Consider the following 17283-nt stretch of genomic DNA (forward strand, 5'->3'; position numbering starts at 1 on the left):
TGTAACCCATTATTTAAAAGAGTCATTCTGTAAATGACTTTAACAGTCATTATTTAAAACAGTCAAAATATGGTCAACCGTTAGTTAGAACAGGCAATTAAAGAGTATTTTTAAGCCTTAGAGCTTTTGCTGATAGATGCTTTTTTATAAATATCTTTCACATTGACATTATGATTTCTGCTGCTCAAATGTGTTTCTCTCTGTCAGAATAAAATTGGAGCAGGTCGTCTGATGGGTCCTAAAGGAGTGGCGGTTGACAAAAATGGCCACATTATCACTGCAGACAACAAGGCCTGCTGCGTCTTCATCTTCCAGTCCAACGGAAAGCTCGTCACCAAATTCGGTGCCAAAGGAACATCAGAAAGGCAGTTTGCAGGTGATGCCTCTTTTTTTCACATTTTCTTCAGCATTTAACTCAGAGCCAGATCACCTTTTGCTTCAGTGCCACTTTCTGTTTTTCTCCAGACAAAAGTGCTCCAAATACACCAACAGAGCCCAAACAGAGCAAATCTGGCCCAGCCTTCAGTGAGTAGTTCACTCTATACACTACTGCAAAAACACGAAATCGCATACTTCCATACTATATAGTACGCTAAAATCAGTATGCATGCCAAGTATTATGTCGTGACGAAGGCGGTCTATTTAAAAAGAATTTAAAGGCTCCTTCAAACGCAGCCTCCAAATGAGTCTTTCAATTCCCAAGTAACTAAGGACAAAACCGGTAGATCCTTTCGTGGCCTCGAAGGTCCCAAGATTTATTGCGCGCTGATAGCGGCAGGATGTTTTTGAAAAAAAAACTCTAGTTTAAATGTATGAATCAGGTTTATTTTAGTTGGATATCTACACACATGTTAATATAAACAAGGAGAGTATAACATGTCTTACTAAACAGTAATTTTATAGATAGTTTACATGTGTGTTTATATATGGATCAAAGGAAATATATTTCCAGCTTCTGTAAACCTTGTTTTCCCTTCAGATCGCTTAAAATATTTGTAGCATTGCAAATTTTATTAGCAGGAACAGGGTTGGGGAAACACTGTTCTAATTCAATAAGACTAGTAACTCTTCTTTCATTTTGGCATGATAATCAAGGAACTCTGTCATCTTTGCTTAATTTAAACATCTAAATTTAAAGACCACCTGTGGTGGAAAATGTACTTTTCAAGTTGTTTGGACAGATGTGTGTAGGTATAGTGCATAGACCATCACATTGGGTTGATATAAACACACCCAGTCCTTTTTTTTTAATTGGAGCGGTTTTGAGACCGACAGCAACATGACATAGGAGTGCGGTCCCCCCGCCCACCAATATTGATTGATAGGCGTGCATTACCATATTCTCAGTTTGTTGTTTCACGTCTGCCATTATCAGCGTGTGAGTGAAATTGATGTCACCAAGGAAACACTCTTGCTCTATTTTTAGATGTAAGGCTCATTGGGCTCAACACAAAAGTCTTCATCGTCTTCCTGCGAATGAGCAACAGAGATTTTACATTTAGCAGCCATTTGCGCTGAACACGTCGTAAATGCAACGTATAGAGATTCGGGCCATTGTAGCGTACAGTCCACAGAAGGCTCCAAGAAGTCTGGATTTTCGTGACAGCTTAAGTTGTTCAGGGGGGCTGGAGAGATAAGCAGGAAAAACTTCAAAGACATTGAACTCATGAAAATGAACTCATCAAATCCAGAACCAGCACAAAACCAATGTGTTATGTTTTGTAAACTTTGTATCTCATTTCTGACTTTTCTTACCTGTGTAACCTCTCTTATAACCTGTATGCATGTTCCATTTAGGCCTTTGTAAAGCATAAATATTGTAAGGATATGAAAAATTATGTTGATGTACTTTCAACCCCCCCATGTTTGGTACAGATGGGTTTCTGCTGACATTTTACAACACATGATGCATAGTGCAAGACCATAAATCGCATGGCTTTATTCTTTAAAGCCCTGTATTAGATGCCTGTCCGCATGCTTTAGGCGGACACTCAAATTTGCATACGAGCAGCCCCTAGACAAAGGAAGGTTCGCGCGCAAACTTTCCCCTGAAATCATTGGTCAGAATGCTGTACGGGTTGTCACGTGACCCGCAGGTATAAGCACACTTCCCCCCAAACATCTGGGCAGAAAGAGAACGTCCTAAGAAGAACATCATTGTCGGTGGCCTTCGGGCCATGCGGCTTTCCTACGCCGCATGGACTTTCCCGCCACGTTTCTTTATTTACCGGCAAAGTAAATTCAGTTTAAAGTTTGCGATCGTGTTCGTCCGAACTGCATTACAAACTCCACGCATCAAAGGACATCAAGAGTAGTTTTCATCACGACGGAAGAGAGACGCATAAAAGAGACCTCCAGACATGAAAAACCAGGTGATTTTAGTTATGCTATTAAGCTGTGCCCCTTTTATCAAAAAGGTGTTTTTTTATAACCTTGGTGGTCCGTAATGGTGCGTGTGTAACTGAAAGTTTTGTCACTCTTTTACCTGAAATCTCCATTTCCTCGCTTTACTATTTCTCTTTGTTGTTACACGCTCTTTAGACCCGATATCTCCACGTGGTTTACCTTTGTTTTGTGTTTAATGTATGTTTGTGCGTTTGTTTGTTCGTTACGACTGACTAGTCAATAAATTCCATTTATAATCAAATGAATTGTATTGTTTGCCTCACGAGAAAATGTCACTGAAATACAGATTCCCCTGCCTAGCTATTATAAGTTGTTTAAAACTTTTGAATGATTAATCTACTTCACAAGAAGTAGCAATTAAATTCCCTTTTTCTAAATGAATAGATTACCGTGTCCGCTCGGAAGAGCGGCGGCTCTGCTTGTGTTCGTTTGGTCAAATTAACAATAAATTGATCCGGAATATTAATTATTAATAATAATTCGTTATTGTTGATAATTAATATTCATAATCTGGGAATCCGCTCGGTCGCGCGAGCATTATCATTTACAATCTTATGTTTGTTTGACCAAACTGACTGAAGCTTAAGCCGGAATATTAATAATTAAGAATAAACCGTTATTGTTGATTATTAATATTCATAAAATGAGCTAATTTCATGTTACACCATTAAAAACAGCCGATTTATCGAGTCTTTCAGCACTCTCTCCGAAAACACTCGATTGACCTCGGCTGGTGGATCAACATTCACCACATGATCGCTCTCATCGGCACCATTGTTTGAAACTTAAGGTGGTTTTGCAAACCTGTGTACTTTTCATTGCGTCTTCCTTAAACTTCAGCCGTTTGCATTTCCTGCAGTCACAGTAGCTCCCTGTCATCTCAACTGGAAAGTGTGAGCGCGTTGCCTCGCGTGTGCATCCCTCCATTGGAAATAACAAACTTGCCTCCATTGGAAATAACAGTTATAGCCATAGTCAAAGTTAATCCAGTGTGCGTGATTATTAGTCTTGGTGTATAAGCTCGGAACTTTAAAGTAGCACACAGTTGGCATAACTTTTAGTTGCCGCAGTTTTGTTTCCTTGCAGAAACAAGGTGTTGAGAAGTCTTTATGATTAATTAACCGATGAATTAAAGAGTGGTTAATAGTAAAACCAGTTAATCAATGCATCCCTATACGGATGACACATGCATCGTTACATATCGGCTGTAAAACTATACAAAGACACAAATGATTTTGTAACTACTACTCTGACACATCCTGGCACATTAGGTATATTTATTCCTCAACAGTAGTCTCTGCTTGGTCTGTGTCCGAGTCGTATATGTACAGCTGAATGCTGGTCCTCTCACTCATGTTGCTTCTCACTGTCCGCCTGTCTGTTGTTGCCAAACACAAAGTGAGGGAGCTCTTGGCTCCGCCCCCTTGTTAAGTTGGGCGGGAAGTCGAAAGTTTTTATGTGAAACAACACACCCCTAAAACAATGACCTGTGTACACGCCCCCAAAATGACACTTTTTAACACATTATAATAAAAAATATGAGTAGCTAAACTGGCACACTCAGAAGAAACTTAATATTAATATTAAATCTTAAAAAAGTGGTTAACTAGGTGCCCTTTAAAACTTCTTACAAAATTACTTTATATTATTATTTCATTAAATAATTATTAATTAGGCTACTACAGAGCAGTTATGATTTTAGTTCTTGGTAAGGTTTCAGCTCAGAATTTTCATTTCAGTGCATCCGACTTTGCACTTTATTCATTTGTGTCTAGATTTTATAGGCCATTTTCTTAGAACGAGAACCAAACATCAGTTTTATTAATATCTGCATTCTGAAGGTGTTTACAGAAGGATTGTTTCATACACAATTAGCCTGATTATATAAATTTTATTTGACTTTTTTTTTAGGCTGTTTGCAGTATTTTCTGAATTGTGGAGTACTAAAAATGAGATACCCATAATCCCCTCTGTAAAAAACAAGAACCCTTTACTCTGTTATGTCAAAAAACAAACATGAATTTTGAACCTGACTTCATCTAATGTTCAGATTTTTGTATCTAAAAATACAAATGTGCATATTCAATGAAATGCTACCTAATTTGCATATTTCCACATAACATTTTAGATAAGTTGTAATGCAAAATTGCAAAAATGCACTATTTTTTAATTCTTTTTGTAACCAATCATCTGGTGAAGTGTGCTAATAATTACAAGTTAATGTTTTTTTACTTTCACCTTCTGTGAAAAATCTTCATGGGTCGAGTTATTTTGAGACTTCCTTAGAAACATAACATGTTCTGAATGTCTGCCTTTCTCTCTCCTTGTATGGCTTTAAGGTCCCCATTTTGTGGCCATAAACAACAAGAATGAAATAGTAGTGACAGATTTCCACAATCATTCTGTGAAGGTACGGCGAGCTCTTTTTCCACATGACATAACATACTATTATCTGACATTAGCCAGATCTGCTGCCTGCTTTTATTACTTCTGCCACATCATCTTTTTTGTCCCCCTCTGGATTTATTGTGGATTGTTTGTGAAAATATTTGAATTTATTTCTGCAGGTGTACAATGCCGATGGAGAGTTTCTCTTTAAGTTTGGCTCTCATGGCGAAGGGAACGGTCAGTTCAACGCTCCCACCGGTGTGGCTGTGGACGGAAATGGGAATATTATTGTGGCAGACTGGGGGAACAGCAGGATACAGGTGATTTAATATGATTTATAACAGTTTTAGTTTGAGCTCATTTTTCTGTTATTTTGTTTATGACAAAAACTTGAACATTGGCGTAGTGTGTTTTATACTCTAATCATTTGCCGCAGGTTCCCTGTGAGGGTTCGGTTTAGGGTTAGGATAAGGTTTTAGTGTTACTTTAGGTCTATTTAATGCTAAATATTTGTTTACATTTTTATTCCATTGCATTTGTAATATACACTCACCGGCCACTTTATTAGGTACACCTGTCCAACTGCTCGTTAACTCAAATTTCTAATCAGCCAATCACATGGTAACTCAGTGCATTTAGTCATGCAGACATGGTCAAGACGATCTACTGCGGTTCAAACTGAGCATCAGAATGGGGAAGAAAGGGGATTTAAGTGTATTTGAGCGTAGCATGGTTGTCGGTGCAAGACGGGCTGGTCTAAGTATTTTAGAAACTGCTGATCTGCTGGAATTTTCACGCACAACCATCTCTAGGGTTTAAAGAGAATGGTCTAAAAAAGAGAATATCCAGTGAGCGGCAGTTCTGTGGGCGCAAATGCCTTGTTGATGCCAGAGGTCAGAGAATGGCCAGACTGGTTCAAGCTGATAGAAAGGCAACAGTAACTCAAATAACCACTCTCTACAACCGAGGTCTGCAGAAGAGCAACTCTGAACGCACAACACGTCCAACCTTGAGGCAGATGGGTTACAGCAGCAGAAGACCCATTAGGTGCTACTCCTGTCAATCCTGCATTGTATCAACGGTTCAGGCTGGTGGTGGTGGTGGTGTAATGGTGTGGGGGATATATTCTTGACACACTTTGGGACCATTAATACCCTCTGAGCATCGTGTCAATGCCACAGCCTACCGGAGTATTGTTGCTGACCATGTCCATCCCTTTATGACCACAGTATACTCATCTTCTGATGGCTACTTCCAGCAGGATGACGCACAATGTCATAAAACGTGAATCATCTCACACTGGTTTCTTGAACATGACAATGAGTTCACTGTACTCAAATGGCCTCCACAGTCAGCAGAACTCAATCCAATAGAGCACCTTTGGGATGTGGTGGAACAAGAGATCAACAATGTGCAGCTCAATAATTAGTCTTATTACGGAAATATTTCTTAAAGATTTAATAAAATACAAGAAACATTTCTGAGACATTTTACATTTAGTACATTTAGCTACTTTGCCCTATTATATTTGTTATTGTATTTTATAATATATTTATAGTTATTATAATATTATTATATTTAGTTATTATAAAATTATTGATATGGATCTTATTAAAATTGATATTATTATGATGTAGATATTATATATTAAATATTTTCTATTTTTTATATCTCATTTTTAGCTCTTTTCTATTTTTGCTGTTACTTAGTCAAGTTGAATTTTATTATTTTATCTAGTAACATTATTTTAAAATTGTTTTTAAAGGTAAACTATATATATGTATATATATGTATATGTGTGTGTGTGTGTATATATATATATATATATATATATATATATATATATATAATTATTTAATTTATTTATTTTCAGCATCAAACAAAAAAATTAAACCGTTTTTCAAACATTTTTTACATTTTTCTTATATGAAAGCCCATTTCTGCTACGGAGAAGAAAAATAAAAATAAAGTTATCATCTATTTTTTGGAATTGTGTTTACATCTCACAATTCTAAATTTGTTTCATTTGCATTATTATCTGTATCTTTGCATTTATGTTATTTATTGACAGTAGTTTGTATGAAAAAATTCTAAGGAAAAAAATCTGTCACGATGACCTTTTTACATTTTAGCACACCACTGTGCTTCAATACATGAATCCATGCAATACTATTTTATCATTACTATCCTATTAAAAAATATATTCAAAATTTTTTCCCCCTTTTGTTTTAGGTGTTTGACAGCTCTGGCTCGTTCCTGTCATACATCAACACGACGGCGGATCCTCTGTATGGTCCGCAGGGATTGGCTCTGACATCAGACGGTCACGTGGCTGTGGCGGATTCTGGAAACCACTGCTTCAAAGTCTACCGATACCTACAGTAACACACTCACAAAAATAAACACACTAAACTCCACCAGTCTTCTTTAGCATTTCACCTTTTCCTTTTTGCACATACAGTCTCTGCGCATATACGCCAACGTGAACAAACCCAGGGCTTCATGAACGTCGCATCTGTGTTCTATCAAACTGCATTAACGCTCATTTCAAACTCAATATAAATGAATGTATATTGAACCCAAGCGAGTCGCGGGCAGCTATTTAAGCTCTGTTCAATTTATTAAGAATCACAGAGAACAAATAAGTTATTTTCGGGGCAAATCATGATGCAGCAGCTCAAGAATGCCCTGAGGACAGAGAAATCTGACTTTAAACTGGCCTTTTGTGCGTTGACTAGCTGTACACGTGTACGCATTTGTATTATACGCTGTAAATTTGATCGCCATCGATTTGCCGATATGGTTTTGGAGGTTTGCTGTATTTCTTAGTGCGCTAAACTCGATATTAAACTAAACCCAGCTGTCAATGTGCTTCAGTAGATCTGCTTGTAGGTTCATCGTGCCTCTGATTTGAACAGCTATGCCTACATATCGCTGGCCATAACAGCACAATTCAAATATCGCATGCTTTTTATTCACGCTGAAAAGGTTAAAAAGCAAGTTTATTTATTTTGTACACGACGGTATAATGTACCAGTTATTTTTCTAAGTTGAAGTGTTTTGTTTATCTGCAGTTCGATGCCATCACGAGGTGGAAAAGCAAATGTGTTGTGATTTTTGTTTTTGTTTTTAATATATGCACATGAACATCAAAGGAAAGATTTGTTATATCAAGTTGGTGAAAATATGAATACAAATAAAATGAAGTTACACAGTCTTTGCTGCATTTTAAAGGATCACTTTACTTTTTATTTTAGATATAGGCTCATTTTACAAGTCACCTAGAGTTGAACAGTTAAGTTTTACAATTTTTTGAATCCATTCAGCCAATCTGGAGCACTTTTAGCTTAGCTTAGCATAAACCATTGAATCCGATTAGACCATTAGCATCTCAAAAGTTTCGAAAAGGTTTTGATGATTTTCCTGATTAAAGCTTGACTGTTCTTTCGTTACATTGTGTACTAAGACCTATGGAAACTGAAAAGTTGCTATTTTCTTGATCAATATCAAAGCAAAGACGACAAAGTACTTGATTATTATGCCAAAATTAAAGTAAAGTTCCTAGTCACATTGAGTTAGAACAGTGTTTCCCAGCCCTGTTGCTGGAGGCTCACCAACAGCACATATTTTGGATGTTTCTTCTAGTGTTCTGATGAGTTGATTCAGGTGTGTTTGACTAGGAAGAGGTTAAATAAAAGTGTACTGTTGGTGTGTCTTCAGGAACAGGGTTGGGAAACACTGATCTAGAAAATATCAACTTTTCATTTTCTGTAGGCTTTTGTACACAATGTAACCACAGAAGAGTGACACTTTAAATTTTGTACACGACGGTATAATGTACGAGTTATTTTTCTAAGTTGAAGTGTTTTGTTTATCTGCAGTTCGATGCCTTCACGAGTTGGAAAAGCAAATGTGTTGTGATGTTATTTGAATATATGCACATGAACATGGAAGGAAATGATTTGTTATACCAAGCTGGTAAACATAAGAATACAAATGAAATTAAGTTACATAGTCACTGCTGCATTTTAAGAGAACATCTCACTTTCTTTTTTTTTTTTTTGAATATAGGCTCATTTTACAAGTCATCTAGAGTTGAACAGTTGAGTTTTACTATTTTTTAATGCATTCAGCCAATCTGGAGCACTTTTAGCTTAGCTTAACATAAATCATTGAATCCGATTAGACCATTAGCATCTTAAAAGTTTCACAAAGGTTTTGATGATTTTCCTGATTAAAGTTTGACTGTTCTTTCGTTACATTGTGGACTAAGACCAATGGAACATGAAAGGTTGCTATTTTCTAGATCAATATCAAAGCAAAGACGACAAAGTACTTGATCATTATGCCGAAATGAATGTGATGTTCCTAGTTATATTGAGTTAGAACAGTGTTTCCCAACCCTGTTCCTGGAGGTACACCAACAGTACATAAATTGGATGTCTCCCTTATCTGAACCATTTCAGGTTTTGGAGTTTCTTCTAGTGTTCTGATGAGTTGATTCAGGTGTGTTTGACTAGGAAGAGGTTGAAAAAAAGTGTACTGTTGGTGTGTCTTCAGGAACAGGGTTGGGAAACACTGATCTAGAAAATATCAACTTTTCATTTTCTGTAGGCTTTTGTACACAATGTAACCACAGAAGAGTGACGCTTTAAATTTTGTACACGACGGTATAATGTACGGGTTATTTTTCTAAGTTGAAGTGTTTTGTTTATCTGCAGTTCGATGCCTTCACGAGTTGGAAAAGCAAATGTGTTGTGATGTTTTTTGAATATATGCACATGAACTTTGAAGATTATATCAAGTTGGTGTAAATATGAATAAAAATGAAGGGTAATCAAGTTACAATTGATTTATATATAAAAATTTTGATGATTTTGCTATTTAAAGCGTCACTTTTCTGTAGTCACATTGTGCACAAAAGCCTACAGAAAATGAAAAGTTGATATTTTGTAGATCAGTGTTTCCCAGCCCTGTTCTTGAAGACACACCAGCAGATTTTGAACCTCTTCCTAATCAAACGCACCTGAATCAACTCATCAGAATATTAGAAGAGACTCCAAAACCCGAAATGAACGGGGTCATGTAAGGGAGACATCCAAAATATGCACTGTTGTTGTGCCTTCAGGAACAGGGTCGGGAAACACTGTTCTAGATCAATGAGACTACAAATCTAGAACTGGTCTTAGTACACAATATAATTACAGAAGAGTCAAACTGGAAAACTATCAGAAACTTTTGAGCGAGATGCTAATAGTCTAATCTGATTCAATAATTTATGCTAAGCTAAGCTAATAGAGCTCTCGCCAGATCCAGAGATTGCCTGAATGGATTCCTAAAATGAGCCTATTTTCCCCAAAAAAGTGTAGTGTTCCTTCAAGCTGCCAAATTTGTGAAAGAACAATTTGCAGGGTACAGGTTTACCATAATATTGAAGCATTCACTACTGTTTTTGTTTGTTTTGGTATTATTATTATTGCTTGTTTTTTATGAATGTAGGGAAACTATTGAAAAATAAATCTTATTTACTGCTTTAGAAATGACAGCTTGATCGTTTTTGGCCCAGATGTTTATCTGCTAAATACAAAAAAAGCAATGAATCCTTGATCATGAGCGCGTTTATACTTTATATGAAGTTTTGATTTTACAAACTAGAAAGCCAGTGTTGATTAAGCCACTAAATACAGTATTCTGTAATAAAACTGTACATTGTAAAACTACAGGAGATGTGAAGCATTATAAAGATAGTACTTAAACTGCAATAATGCACTCTTGAATATGTAGCATCTGTGTTTTTTTAAAGGATGTGTTCACGTTTGTAGTTTGGTTTGCTTGCGATCCATGTAGTCCCGGTTCACTTTGTGTCCACAACACTGTCACTTTTAAAGGTGTAGTCCTTAGTCATTATTTACTAATTATTAGGGATGACTGACGTGAAACAGATGTTTCAACTGTTTTGAGATTGAAGCGCAAGTTCTTCCAATCATGATCTGAAACACTCAAGTGTTTCGAAACACCTAGTTATGTGACTAAAATGATTTAACGCATGTCATTTCAGAGGCGTTTTGAGACCTGTTAAATCCACGTTTGACTGACAGGGTCAAAATAAACAAAACTATCTCATGTAACCTAGTGGCCTACAGTTTGCGTGTACACAAAATAACTGTGCTTTAATTGTTCAGTTGTTCAAATCCTGACTTATACAAACACTCAAATTATGACAATGTATTTTACTAATGCTACTTTTTTCTGACCAAAACAAGACCTATATTCATTGGGATATCAGACCAACGTTAAAACAAAACTCCTTAAGATAACTGAGCATTTAAAAACTATCATCTACAGCTGCATCACCCTGGATTCAACCCATGACCTCTGAATGCGAGTCAGGAACTCTCACAGCTTAATTTAACCACTTGAAGCCTCAACTCTACAACGTGTTAATACCTTAATTTGTTTACTTGTTTCTTTGCTGATGCGGTTCCAAAGCGATACATAAATAAATGACCACTAGGTGTCACTGTAGAAATGGGTTTCGAAGAGTCAACACATTTTCAGTGTTTCATGAAGCCTCTCTTTGCCCACCACTACTAATCATCCACTTGTTCCAAACCTGTTTGAATTATTTTAAACTGTTCAACACAAGCGAAAATTCATTTATTTTCTTTTTAGCTTAGTCCCTTTATTAATCTGGGGTCGCCACAGTGGAATGAACTGCAAACTTATCCAGCAAATCTTTACACAGCGGATGCCCTTCCAGCAGCAACCCATCTCTGGGAAACAAGCGATATGTCACGATATTTGACATTGACGCCCATAATATGGTTAGAATAGATTTTAATGGCTGCTTTTTTTTATCGGTTTCAAAACATCTTATTTTGTATCAAACAGAAGAAATTTATGAAATTCATTTCTTCTGTTTCATGTCATCAAACAGAAGAAATGTTCAAGTTTTGAACATTAGTAAATGGTAAGGAAATGTTAATTTTTGCACAAACTGTTCCTTTAGGACTAAACCTTAAGGCATTTTTGATGCATGTTGTTCTGCGGTTACACATTCAAAATCCACTTGCCGTATGTACATTTCAGACTGACATCATATCCTGTTTTTGATTTGTTTAGATCTTTGTTTTCATATTTCAGCCTAACCACATTTGAGTTTGTTTGGAATAGGTTAAAAACAAAACGTACAGTAGTTTGTCTGACGCAGAGCTGTTGTTTTAATCAAACCAAACCTGTCAAGTGTGAACACATCCTAAAACAACCCCTTAAAAGTACCCATGTTTTAACATGGAGATCATACTATAAAAAGATCATGTCATAAAGACAGAAATCTGTGGTCACTATATGAAAATGTATTCCATTTAGCTAAATTTCTCCCTTTATCTAACAGAATGAAGAGTAATGTGAATCTACTGTATTGCCAATACACACATGCAAAAAAAACTGAACTGAAATGCTTACTTTCCAATGTACCAAACAACTGTAAGAGTCTCTTTATGTCAGTATGCACTAGAAATAAAAGCACATGATTTACAGAGCCAAACAAAGACGTTCAGTGTGATTATTTCTCATCTGCATGACCTCGTCTAGATGTCGCAGCCTTTAATGGGATGCTGCTTTATAAATTCAGTAAGGAGAAAGCAGGCTGAGCGGCTTGTGGTCGACTTGCACCTCTTCTCTTCCGGTATCTTCTCGATCCACATGTCACTGTTCAGTATGTACTTGGTTCTTGGGAAGGAACAGATGAAAAATGGTTTCAAACTCACTAATGCAGAATGCTTTATAATAATAAAGGTCATATTTTAAGGCTTACTGTTGTCTGTTGTTATTCTGCTCTGAGATTGCTCTGTCATGGCCCATGAGCAGATACTGGGCTTCATCTTTCAGCTCCAGCTCACATGATAAACGTTGGATCATCTGACGAGTTTCACCTTTCTGAATTTCAGAGTCAAAACCTTTAATAGAAATAGGATTATTGTCATACTTTAGTTACATGATCATTATAGAATCATCTACTTGAGGGATAATGGAATCAGTTAACAGTTAAAGCAAATAAATCCTGAGATGGTGATGACGATGTGTTTATTTTGTCATTAGTATCAGCTGATTGTACAGTAAACAAATATCTTGGCATACAAATGAGTATGTTGGAGTGAAGTGAACAAAAAAATGGACAAAAGTAAAAATTCTGACATGTAAAATCAAAATTTAAACAGAAAAAAGTGAGAATTGTGAGATTTAATATCCAGTTTTCTGAACTTCTCAATGCAAAATCAGAACTCAAAGAGGGGGGAAAAGGGCTGAATCATCAGACATAAAAATTCAGAGGGGAAAAAATCAGATTTTTAAAATGTAGATTAAGAAAAAAAGGTTTTTGAGAGATGTAAAATCAGAGTTCAGAGACAAAAGTCAGAATTCTGAGCTTTAAAATCAGAATTCAAAGGAAAAGGAGCATTAAGAGATGTAAAATCAGAGTTCAAAGAAAAATCAGAAATGAAAGATGTAAATTAAAATTTGTAAAAAATAAAACGTCAGAATTGTGAGATGTAAAGTCAGAAATTTTCAATGCAAAACAACAATTCAGTAAGGTAAAAAAAAGTCTGATTTATCAAATATAAAATCAGAATTCAGAGGGGAAAAATGTACGATTGTTAAATGTAAATTCAGAAAAAAGGTTGTAGTTGAGAGATGTAAAATCAGAGACAAAAGTAGGAAATCTGAGATGAAAACCAGAATTCAAAAAGAAAAAAGTGAGAATTATGAGAGGTAAAAATCAGAGATAAAAGTCAGAATTGAGAGATGTAAAATAATAATAAATTCGTAAGGGAAAAGGGTAAGAACCTTTCATTGTAAAATCATAATTCAGAGAGGGGAAAAATAGATTTTTTAAAATCATAATTCAGAGGAAAAAAGGTCAGAACTGAGAGATGTACAATAAGAGTTTAGAGACAAAAGTCAGAATTCTGAGTTTTAAAAATCTAAATTCAAAGGGGAAAAAAAGTGAGAACAGTGATTTTAATCTCACAATTCTAACTTTTTTTTCTTGAATTCTGATTTTACATCTCAAAGATAAAAGTCAGAATTGATAAATGTAGGAAATTTAGATTCAGAGGGAAAACAGTCAGAACTGTTCAATGTAAAATCATAAATCAGAGAGGGAAAAAGTATGATTTTTAAAAAATGGAGTCAGATATCAGAGAAAAAAGGGTTGGAATTGTGAGATGTAAAATCAGTTCAAAAACAAAGTCAGATTGCAAAGGGGAAAAATTTTACATTGTGAGATGTAAAATCAGAAAAAAGAACCAGAATTAAGAAATGTAAAATAAAAATTAGCACAAAACTAAATCTGAATTGGGAGATGTAAAATTCAAAGTAAAGTAGAATTTAAAGAAGAACAAAAAGGTAGAGATAAATTTCTAAATTTTATATTCAAAATATAAAAGGTCAGAATGGTGAGATCTAAAATTATCATTCGAATTGAAAAAAAAGTCTGATGGAAAATCAGAATTCAGATGAGAAAAAAAGTCTGATTTTTGAGTCTTGGAGTCTTATATCTCAGTCTTTTTTAAATGTAAAAATCTGAATTTAGAGAAGATGTGAGAGATTTAGAATCAGAGATCAGAAATAAAAGAAAAAAGTGAGAATTGGGAGATGGAAAATCAGAGATAAAATCTTAATTGTGAGATGGAAAATCCTAATTCAAAGAAAAAAAGGCTAGAATTGAGAGATATAAAATTAGGACTCATTCATTTTCCGTCGGCTTAGTCCCTTTATTCATCAGGTGTCACCACAGCAGAATGTACTGCTAACTTATCCAGCATATGTTTTACACAGCGGATGCTCTTCCAGCTGCAACCCAGTACTGGGAAACATCCATACACTATTACATTCACACACATTATCAACGGCCAATTAAGCTTATTAAATTCCCCTGTATTGCATGTCTTTTGACTGTGGATGAAACCCATGCAAACACAGGGAGAACATGCAAACTCCACACAGAAAAGAAAAAAAATCCAAATTCTAAGGTGTGAAATCAGAATAAAAAAAAGTCAGAATCGGGAGATCTAGCATAATTCAAAGGGGTTAAAAGTCAAAATTATCCAATGTAGACTTCAGAGAGAAAAAAAGTCAGAAATGAGCAGGAAAAAAGTCTGAATTCTAAGATGTAAAATCAAAATAAAAACCCTCAGAGACAAAATCAGATCACAAAGAAAAAAGGACACAATTAATAAATGTAAAATCAGAATTAAAAAACACAAAGGTCAGAATTGCTGAGATTTAAAGTCAGAGTTTAAAAGAAAAAAGGCAAAATTCTGACTTAAAATCAAAATTCTGACCTAAAGGAAAATCAAGCATACAAGAGACCTAAATCATTGCAAAATAATTTCACACTTTGACCAAAGCATTTAATTTTCACATACCCAGATGAACAGAACACAGGCTAATTTTAGGGGAAAATGCCCACTGGATATAATGATTCAAAATCTAATATTCTAAATATTACCAAACTTACCAGTCCTACCAGTCTGCAGAACATCAGTGATTAGCGTAGTGTAGTACATAAAAACATCATCACTTCTAGAGCTGAGAATTTTGATCACATAAACTACAAAACAAAAAAACAAAACAAATCAGAGCACAATTAAATATGAACAAACACTTCTCTGACATATTTTTAGATTATTTCATCTCACCATAGTCAACACTGGGATCATAACAAGCAAAACTACTCCTGCTGTTGGATTCCATATTCTTGCTGAAGGTAACTTTCAGCTTCGCACAACCACCTGGAAAAAGAGCAAAGTATTTCCCAAATGATGTTTAACAGAGCAAAGAATTCTTCACAGTGTTTCCTATAATATGTTTCCTTCTAAAGAAAGTCTGATTTGTTTTTTTCTGGCTACAATAAAAGCAGTTTTAATTTTAAAAAAACATTTTAAGGTCATTATTTTAGCCCCTTTAAGCTACATATATATATATATATATATATATATATATATATATATATATATATATATATATATATATCCTAGTTAAACCTTTAAATGTAACTTTAAGTTGTATAGAAGTGTCTTAAAATTTTTTTCTTGTCAAATATTATTTACTGTCATCATTGCAGAGATAAAATAAATCAGTTATTAGAAATGAGTTATTAAAACTATTATGTTTAAAAATGTGTTAGAAATCTTCTCTCTGTTAAACAGAGACTGGGGGGAAAATTAACAAGGGGCTAATAGTTCAGGAGGGCTAACAATTCTAACTTGATATTTCTTGTTTTCACTTCATGTTAGGCTTTGAAATTTCACAGCAGAAAGTTTCTTTTCCGCACCTTCTGCACATGTACACACGTCTCCTTGACACAGTTTGGAGATCATCGGGCTCTTCTGAGGCGCTGTGTAGAAAATGCCACATCTCTTCTCTGTGACACATTGAATAGCATTAGTCAGGGTTCAGAACTCAGATGTGTTTTTATGAAAGTGTTCAGATGATGACCTGGACTGTAATAGTCATAGATGACAGCAGAAGCAGGCTGGACGAGACCCATGGGAACAGCCTGATCGGCACCAAACTGAAGACACTCCTCTGTTTCAGTGATCTGTTGACATTGTCAAATAATCAGTGTGTTTTTGATTAAAACATTGTGCATTTATGAAGTGTGCTTGACACAGGTGAGTGGGCCTGATAAACCACCTGTAGAAACACTCTTCTTTCTATTAAAAAAACATCACTCCTTACTCTCGCACCTAATTCTCGGAGCACTAATAGTTACACTGTATAATTAGCACTTCTTGTGTGTATTGATCTTCTTGGTGAATCGCTGAATGCCTCCCCAATTGTAAGTCACTTAGGACAAGATGGTATACTAAATGACAAAAGGGCGTATCATACACCCAGCGCAATGAAGTGCAAGATGTGTTTGGCGTGGTTTGTTTTTATTTTCAGACCAGTGCAACAGTAAATTTTACGTTTTGCATGACGTTGTTTAAATAGCAAATCCATTTGTGCTACTTTGTGGACTTATGAGTGTTCCGGTCTAGAAAGGAGGTGTGTTAAGTTTAAGATGCAATGTTGGCGCGTTGCTATTCTGAGAAACTAAAATAGACCACGCCATTGACCAACTGAACGCAGGTATAAAGTCCAGCACAGAGCATGTTAGTTATGCGCCTATGCAGGTGGCCTATGCACTTACACATTGCTAACACACAGGATACACAGATATCTTTACATATGAAAAAAAATTTAAGGATTAAAATGTTACAAAAATTATCATTTTCTACATAAATATAAAAATCCCTGCATCCATGTCTTCTTCATGTCTGTTTTTTTTTTCTTCAGTTTATTCATGACAATTTAGCATTAGTATAATGTTGTTATTATTAGCAGCATTATTTATTATATGCATATTTATATTTGTTTTAATAAAAACAAGTTTAGATTTGTCCAGCTGTTGGGTTTTGGAAACGTCTGCATCACCATATGGGG

General features: G+C 35.3%; 2 protein-coding genes across 8 annotated transcripts in view; one reads left to right on the forward strand and one right to left on the reverse strand.

The window, feature by feature from the left end:
• Window positions 1-8011, forward strand: part of trim3a (tripartite motif containing 3a) — a 52162-nt gene extending 44151 nt beyond the window's left edge. For 4 of the 6 annotated variants that reach the window (XM_073923855.1, XM_681203.9, XM_073923856.1 and 1 more), the window contains exons 10-14: window positions 208-376; window positions 466-525; window positions 4746-4816; window positions 4974-5114; window positions 7027-8011. In XM_073923855.1, coding sequence (XP_073779956.1) covers window positions 208-376; window positions 466-525; window positions 4746-4816; window positions 4974-5114; window positions 7027-7179 — 594 coding nt within the window. In that variant the 3' untranslated portion in view covers window positions 7180-8011. Of the gene's footprint in view, window positions 1-207; window positions 377-465; window positions 526-1426; window positions 2648-4745; window positions 4817-4973; window positions 5115-7026 lie in introns of those variants that run through there. The other 2 variants (XM_073923858.1, XM_021466465.3) reach the window with 1 other exon arrangement.
• A 567-nt stretch (window positions 8012-8578) lies between these two features.
• Window positions 8579-17283, reverse strand: part of c4 (complement component 4) — a 33388-nt gene continuing 24683 nt past the window's right edge. For both annotated transcript variants that reach the window (XM_021466464.3, XM_005157372.6), the window contains 6 exons: window positions 16294-16396; window positions 16130-16219; window positions 15495-15587; window positions 15314-15406; window positions 12611-12752; window positions 8579-12525 (listed from right to left, as the gene is read on the reverse strand). In XM_021466464.3, the coding sequence (XP_021322139.1) occupies window positions 12384-12525; window positions 12611-12752; window positions 15314-15406; window positions 15495-15587; window positions 16130-16219; window positions 16294-16396 (663 nt within the window). In that variant the 3' untranslated portion in view covers window positions 8579-12383. The remainder of the gene's footprint in view (window positions 12526-12610; window positions 12753-15313; window positions 15407-15494; window positions 15588-16129; window positions 16220-16293; window positions 16397-17283) is intronic.

Source organism: Danio rerio, chromosome 15 (assembly GCF_049306965.1).
Source record: "Danio rerio strain Tuebingen ecotype United States chromosome 15, GRCz12tu, whole genome shotgun sequence".
NCBI lineage: Eukaryota > Metazoa > Chordata > Actinopteri > Cypriniformes > Danionidae > Danio > Danio rerio.